The following is a 7,319-nucleotide window of genomic DNA, read 5'->3' on the forward strand; positions in this document are numbered from 1 at the left end:
AGGCATAAAAACACAGCAGTTGCCTAAGCTGATTCACCTGATTTATGAATTAGTGCAGCATCCATAAGAGGCTGTGTTTCTTCTTTTGTATTACATCTGGCTCCTTTTCCAACTCGATGGCTGGGTATTACAGCATCCAGGCCCTTTTCCAGCATCCTCTTAATGCATTATATTTAAAGTAGCAGCAACCCTTTTCTCCCATCCCCCAGACTAAGTTACAGCAGTAACTAGGCTGAGCTGGCAGCGAGCGCAGCTCATTCAGAACAGGACCTGCAAGCGTTCTCCGAGTCGTGGCGCTGCATAAAGAGGATGATTGATACAATAAAAAGTAAGTGGGCTTTGACACAGCACGGTATGCACTGCACAAAATCCCACCAAAACCAGGCAAAGGTCCTGAGGGTTTGGGGAATGCCTCGCCGAAGCCACCAGTCTGCACCCCCTCACGCACAAACACAAATTATGTCCTGTTCCCTCCTCCTCCCCCCCCTCCGCTCCAATCTTTTATAACCCTGGATCTCCTCCAGCAGTAGTCTGTTCCTTTACTCAGTTTATAATAAACTCTGCCATTCCCCCGTGTCCCTCGGGCTGGCTTGGAGAGGAAGGAGGCTGTTTGCAGAATGAATAGCCCTGCCCGTGCCTGACTGGGAGGCAGCTCCGGGACTCGGTGCCGGGCACTCGGAACTTGCTGCAGCAGCAGCAGCCTTTGGCTGGGGACCTTGTCCTGCATTTCCCTGCTCTGCCAAGCCAGGACTGCTGCTAGGCTGGCGTTGGAAAAGTTCCTGCAAAGGAGCTGAAGGACGAGCCCCAGCTTGGCTGGACTCGGATGGCAAATGACACCAGAGTCTCTCCACAGAGCCCGTATCAGCTGACAGACAGATCACAGCACTGCAAGTCAGGTCACCTTCATTCTGCTCCTTGGGTCTGCCACTACCTCCTTGAGACCTCTCCTAATTCAGAACTGCTCTCTGTGCCTCAATCTGCTGTGATAGAGACATTGAAATATATCTTATCTCACAGGAAAGGAGCTGAAACCTCCCAGCTTTACACACTTTGAACTTCTTGGATAAATGATACAGTACAAGGGCTGAGGAAGAAGACTCCATCACCTGGCTAAGGAATAAAAGTTTCATTTTCTCTGAAGACATGGCCACAAAATAACAGAAAAATATATCAAAGTGCAACTCTAAACCAAGCTGTGCCTCTGAAAAGTAAATTCATATTGCTGTTACAACAATCCTGAAATAATTCTTCAAATCTAGCTTTCAGGATCAATTTTACCTTGAACCCACAATTCAAACTCTTTCCTCAATACTCCAGCTAAGGCATTAAAACATACCTTGTTTCAAAAGAATGCTTTTCACAGAATCCAAGGCAAGAATCGCTCTAAACACCTAGAGCAGCCTGAGTGCATTTTGGGGTTGTTGTGGCTGGTGCCAGAGCACTGAGGCAGGCAAGGGTTGCTATTTCGGGCCCTGGGTAATGCTCCTGCCTCAGCAGCTCCCCCTTCCAGAGCCATGGAAGCGGCTCTGGAGCTCCCCGCTGCCGCCGGGGGCTCCGGGCTGTGGGCGGACAAATGAACGGCTGGCTGAAGGCAGCAAAACACGGAGCTCTGCCTGGAGGAATTAACAGCAGCCTGACAGAACTCTGCGGTAATTGTGCCTTGCAAAACCATTTTAGCACTGTTCCTGAGGGCTAGGCCATATTAATAGAAGAAAGACTCATTTCCATCTATTTGTTTTAAGTATTGCACAGTCTATAGCCCCTATTAAATACTGTTCTGAGATCTCTGCCCTGGGGGAAATTACAGTGCTGCAAACCCTCTATTCTCCCCCCTCGCACCCTACGCTCCCGATGTTCTTTACAACTTCAATACTTCTCCCACTCACTGACAAAACAAAAAAACCTCCCTCTTTCCACCTTCCCCACAAAAACACCTACTCCGTGCCTGCAGGCACATGGCACAGCCTGTCAGCAGTGCTCCACCTGTTCTGGGTCATGTCCACGGGCCAGCATCAGTGTCTGATGGAAAAAGGTGTCTTAACTTCTGACTGACACATTGCACCCCTCCAGCCTGTCAAAAATTGGTATGGAAGGGATTTAGAGACGTTTTGGGGTGAGGAGGCCTGAGCAGGTATCATCTGTCTATTCTGTACCCCAGGACATGAGGATATACAAACACAGGCTGAGTGACTCACTGACTCCTCGATCACAAGGGACTAAAAATGCCTGGAGAATCAGGATTGTCGACGTAAAGGAATCCATAGTTCTGCAAGGAACATCTGAGTCAAGACAAATTATATCCAGAGAAACAATTTGTATTCTGCCATGAAACAGATGCTGCATATACATAATAGAGACAATTTAGAGCCAGAAAAGAATAAACACCTGTGAAATCTTTCCTTGTGGAGAGTCAGAAATAATTCAGGAATGCTACAGAATAGCTGATACCAAGAAATCAAGATGGGAAAGTGAAAAGCAATAGTTATTTAGACCTCAGTGATTTTTTGTGACAACCAATTTGATTTTAATGACATCCAAATGATTTGCTAATCTCTAGTTACAGACCTAAAAATTAATCCTTAATGTGTAAGTCAGAATGATGCCAATATTTTGGCTAAGACTATTCACAGTTCCTAACAATTGAGCAATTGTCATACCTTCTTTCTTTGAGCTCAACTCATGCAGTGAGGCAAAGGAGCTCATGCCATGATTGTGAGAAACAAGGGACAGTTGGAAGACCAGGGCTTTGATCACTCGGGATTTTAATTGCTCAGGCACTGAAAGGAAAACTGCAGAAGTGAAGAGGGAAATGATTTTCAGACAAATGGCTGAATGGTCAGAGGCTGTGCAAGACCAAATCCTAGGAAATGAGCCAAGCGCACCGAACTAATGAGTGTGGAAAGAGAAGTCCAGCGAGCTTGTTCTCTGCAGTACCCATGAGGTTAAGTGGAACACAAAATGGAGAGTTTTGGAAAGCTGACTCTTCAAGGAAGGAATTTAGAAATTGCTGGATGGAAATGGAAATTAAATGTCTTCTGTTACTGTCTAATCAGAGCATCTCTGCATTCCCCTCAATAGCTGGTTTGGAGACAGGAAAAAGAAGTTCTATCTAATTGCCTAATGGCTGTATGATGTTTGCTTCAGCATCTTTTATGTCCCAGGCTCCAGTCGTGCTCAATATGTCAGATTTTATGCTGGAGGAATTGGGAGCTGCTACTTCCTAACTCCTATGTCTTTTCCTAACAGATGGAATCATCACTCACATTGGCATTTATTTTACACCATAACATGAAATTGTAAACAAGAAAGATGACCCTTGTTTCTGGTTTGCTGTAAAGCTTGGGGCAAATCACCTCATCTCTCTTTTATCAGCCACACAGATCAGCATGGAATCTTCATCATGAAGTAATTGTTTCTTTCCAGATTAAGCAATACAGTCTAAGTTTGCAGCATACATGTGGGGATATAACTGGTCTTGGATTTATTTCAGGGGAAAGGATTTCCTTTGTAGGTCTGTTTGGACCAGGTTTTCCCACTTTATGTATAGTAGCAATAGAACATAGTCAGCAGAGTCTATAAAAAGCCTTTTTTTCTGTTCTACCAGGTGCCTAAAGATCTATAGGAAAAAGTAAGTAGTAGAAATATTGTATAAACAAGTGTAGCCAAGAGACACTGTGAGAACAGCATTCCATTCTTCAAAATAAAATTCCATTCATCCAGAAGATAACGCATCATCCCCAGCAGTGTCCCACTATGGGAGAAACCCAAGCTGGACTTGACCATCTTTAAGGTCTTTTCCACCCTCAATGACTCCAGGATTCTGTGACTGAGCGAGGAGACATGAGAACCTTTGAGGCTGGCTGTCTCCAGGAAGGAGTGAGGGCAGTTTCTGTCGCTCTTCCCTCGGAGCGGAGCAGGCTCTGTTACGCGGCGGCGGCTGGAGGCGGCTGTTGGGAGCAGCGCAAAGGCCCAGCGTGATGCCCCAGCTGCCGCCACCACCCAGCCCTTCCCGGAACACAAATTCCCATGTAGGAACGAGCAATGAATGCCTGCGGGTTGAAAAGCCAGCGAGGCACAGACCTGCTTAACAAAACCCTTTGCCAAGGTTACCAGGGGTGTTGTCAAAGCCTCCTCTTTTGTGAGGGCTGAATAACAATTCATACCCAGTAACCAGCTTCAGTTTCTTTGGCTTTACCTGGCACATTTTCAAAGTCACTGCTCATGGCTGGGGCTGTTCCCATTGAGATGCAGCTTATCTTGCCCTGGACAGCAAGTGCAGGGATCATCCGACTCCAAAAGTTCATGCCAAAGCCCTATTGTGCTGCTGTGCTGCTTGAGCTGAACTACAGCTCTTAGAAATGTGCTTGAATATGTCACAGGCACAAATGGAAATGATGCAGCCTTGGTTACTTCATACTGGGGGCAAGAATCTCCCCAAGAGATTCTCCCCAATTTAACCATTTCATTTAGAGAAGTCAAATATAACTGGGATATTCAGGAGGCCCCAGTTGCAGAGCAGGCCCAGCTATGAAGATTCTGTCTGTGCAAACACTCCTGCTATTAAGTCAGCAGGCTTTTACCTTAATTTTCGGAAGAAGGTGATGCTCTAACCACACATCTGAGGTGGCAACTTTTCATCCAGAACTCAACATAGCTCCACAGAGCTCTACAGAGAAAAAGCATGTGCAGAAAAAAAGATGTAGCGATTAAATGGAGCATGAAAAGCTGCAAGATCAGTGTTGGAGAAAAAGCCAATGTGGAAGACATTCCCCAGGATATCAGTGCAAGAACTGGCTCCTGTCACACCTTCCCTCAGTGCTCTCTGTGCTGTGAACCATTAGGAGTTTGGTGTATCAGAATGTTCTCTGGTGGAAGAGCAGTTCTGTGTCTGGTATGTGCCCAGAACACGGTACTTCCTCAACCCCCTTTGCCTTCAGAAGCCATTTGCCCAACAGACTGAGCCTTCTATCTCTATTTAAATCTCTGCCACAAACTACCAAATCTTGTAATCATTAACAAACAAAATTCTAAAGAAAAAAACCCAACAAAATGCTTCAGAGTTACAGGTTCCATAGTAATTATAGAAAATACAACCACTGCTATGAAAGGAGGACATATTAAATATTCTACCATGAAAAATGCCAACAATCAAATGTAGTCAATATTTAAAAGACCCCAAAATTTAATAATAACATCAGGACATTCATTCAGGGTCACTAGGATATAACATTACCTCCTGCTACTGTACACTTCAGACTGAGGAAAGTGTCTTTGGGCTTCTTTAGCAAAACCCTCCTGGCAGTTTAAAGGAGGAAAATAAAACTAAACTGACTCCAGGGCAGAAATAACAAGAGGCCTGCAATACCCAGAGTTCTGTGCCCAATTTACTGAGCTGTCTGCTGAGATTCCATCCAAGCTGACTCTACGGATTCCTCACTATGCTCCTGCAGTTGTCTCCTAGAAACAGGAACAAGAAGCATTTGCTGTTTTCTCAGCTCTTTTGAAAAACTCTGCAACAGCTTTGCTCATGTTCCGGATGCCCAGGGATCAGTGTGTGTTGCCTCAGTGGATGGACAGCCTTAGAGAGTGCATTTCTCTTTGCTGCCATGTTATGGAAATGAAATACAATAGCAACAGGTGTAATATCAATGTATCATTAATAAAACCTTGGACAAAAAGTACCCATGGAATTCAGAGAAATACTCATACAGACATTTGGATATTTAACCAGGATCCTGAGGATATCCAAACATTGGATCAGTATCTTACAAGTGTAGACTACATTGAAATTTACTCATCCTTCCTTCTTGCACCGAGCTAAATTCATAGTGAATGTAGCTCTGAAGGGATCTTACTGCACAGCAACGGGGGAAAATCACATGCAGACTATTGAAACATGGACGGAAATTCTACCTGATGTTTCTGTGAAGGTCCAGGCTAAAAGAAATACTATCCAAATAAACTACTAAACCCTTTACAGCGTCTGCTGGAAAAGTAGTCCTGCTGAAGCATTTATAAATCTTTTTGTATATTGAATATCATCTTTTCTTCCCTCTTCCAGGTATGACCAGTGTCATACTCAGTGTAAATAAGGGAAAAACCTGACATTCCAGATCCTCTGAAATCTCAATTACCACAGAGCAGTAAATTATTCCCACACATCCATAGTTACAGTATAGAAATAACGGATTCCTTTCCATTTGCAAGTTCTCTCCAGAAATACATGGAACTTAAAAAGAAGAAAAAATCCCAGACAGTGTTTAGGCACATGAACAAAGCTGTTGCGTTAAAACATAGTGTGAGCCCTCAAAGGCTGTCAGTTTGTCTGCTCTGAGCCTGCTCCTTCTTCTCCTTCATTTATTGTTTCCTGTCTTTTCCTCCTTCTCTCCCTTTCAGTTTAGAGATTCAACCAATTGTTGTCCTTCCAGATCAAGCAGCCTCTTCATTTCACTGGCTTTTTGAGGCTAAATTCCTCCATACAGAGTCTTGTTATGTGAAATTCCCACAGCAAAATGCAAAGGTTTTGAGGTAACTTTTGTTTGTTGCTGTCACATGGAAAGTGAAACCCAAGATAAATGATGGCTTATTCTCTCTTAAGGTTTCTAATCTGTTTCTGGTAAAAAAAACCCCAACTTATAATGTCTCTTTTTGGGATATTACTGTCAGTCTTCCCTTTTGTTGTCCAGTAACTTCTGGTTTCACATTCACTTTTTCAATATTCTCCCTTGCTTTAGGCAGAATAAAAGTATGAGAACACAGTCTCTGCTCTCACTCAATTAGCTCTGCCTGAGCCAAGCCCTCAGAAATTGATCGAAGTACCTGACAGAGAAACCAGTTTTTAACCCAAGGTTTCCACAGAATTGTTGAGATATTGGTGTGGGTGTGAAGTACTTCCAGCAAATCTCATTTCAGACTTGGCTAGAAAATGAGAATCTTCACTATAATCAACAGGAAGAGGAAACATAAGGTGAAAAGACAGAAAATAAATGCTCATCTTGGCATCCTTGTGAGGTTCAGACCTGTTATTCATTATGCTGATGAACAAAAAATCCTGACTAACCAATCATCTATCCACTAGCACTTCCTTTCCTTACTCCTATGATACTTCTCCAATTAGTCCATGTGGGGCTTATCCTTTGTCTTTTCTACAGAGTGTTTTGGGAATCTAGAAGAGTTATTCAGGAATCCCACCCTCTTGGTTCATTCATTCACCACAGATCGACCCTCAGGTGAGGGATGCTTCTTCCATTTACCCTGAAATACTTCTTAGCTCAGCACAGATGAAGGTCAAATAGAATTACCATTCACTCACAGCATTT

At 43.8% G+C, this 7,319-nt stretch overlaps 1 protein-coding gene across 1 annotated transcript in view; it reads right to left on the reverse strand.

Annotated features, from left to right (window-relative positions):
• DAB2IP (DAB2 interacting protein) overlaps positions 1-212 on the reverse strand; it is a 163,434-nt gene extending 163,222 nt beyond the window's left edge. The window contains exon 1 of the mRNA XM_082295061.1: positions 38-212. Coding sequence (XP_082151187.1) covers positions 38-155 — 118 coding nt within the window. The 5' untranslated portion in view covers positions 156-212. The remainder of the gene's footprint in view (positions 1-37) is intronic.
• Positions 213-7,319: the final 7,107 nt, after the last annotated feature.

The sequence above is a fragment of the Coloeus monedula genome, assembly GCF_965178545.1.
Source record: "Coloeus monedula genome assembly, chromosome: 21".
In the NCBI taxonomy this organism is placed as follows: Eukaryota; Metazoa; Chordata; class Aves; order Passeriformes; family Corvidae; genus Coloeus; species Coloeus monedula.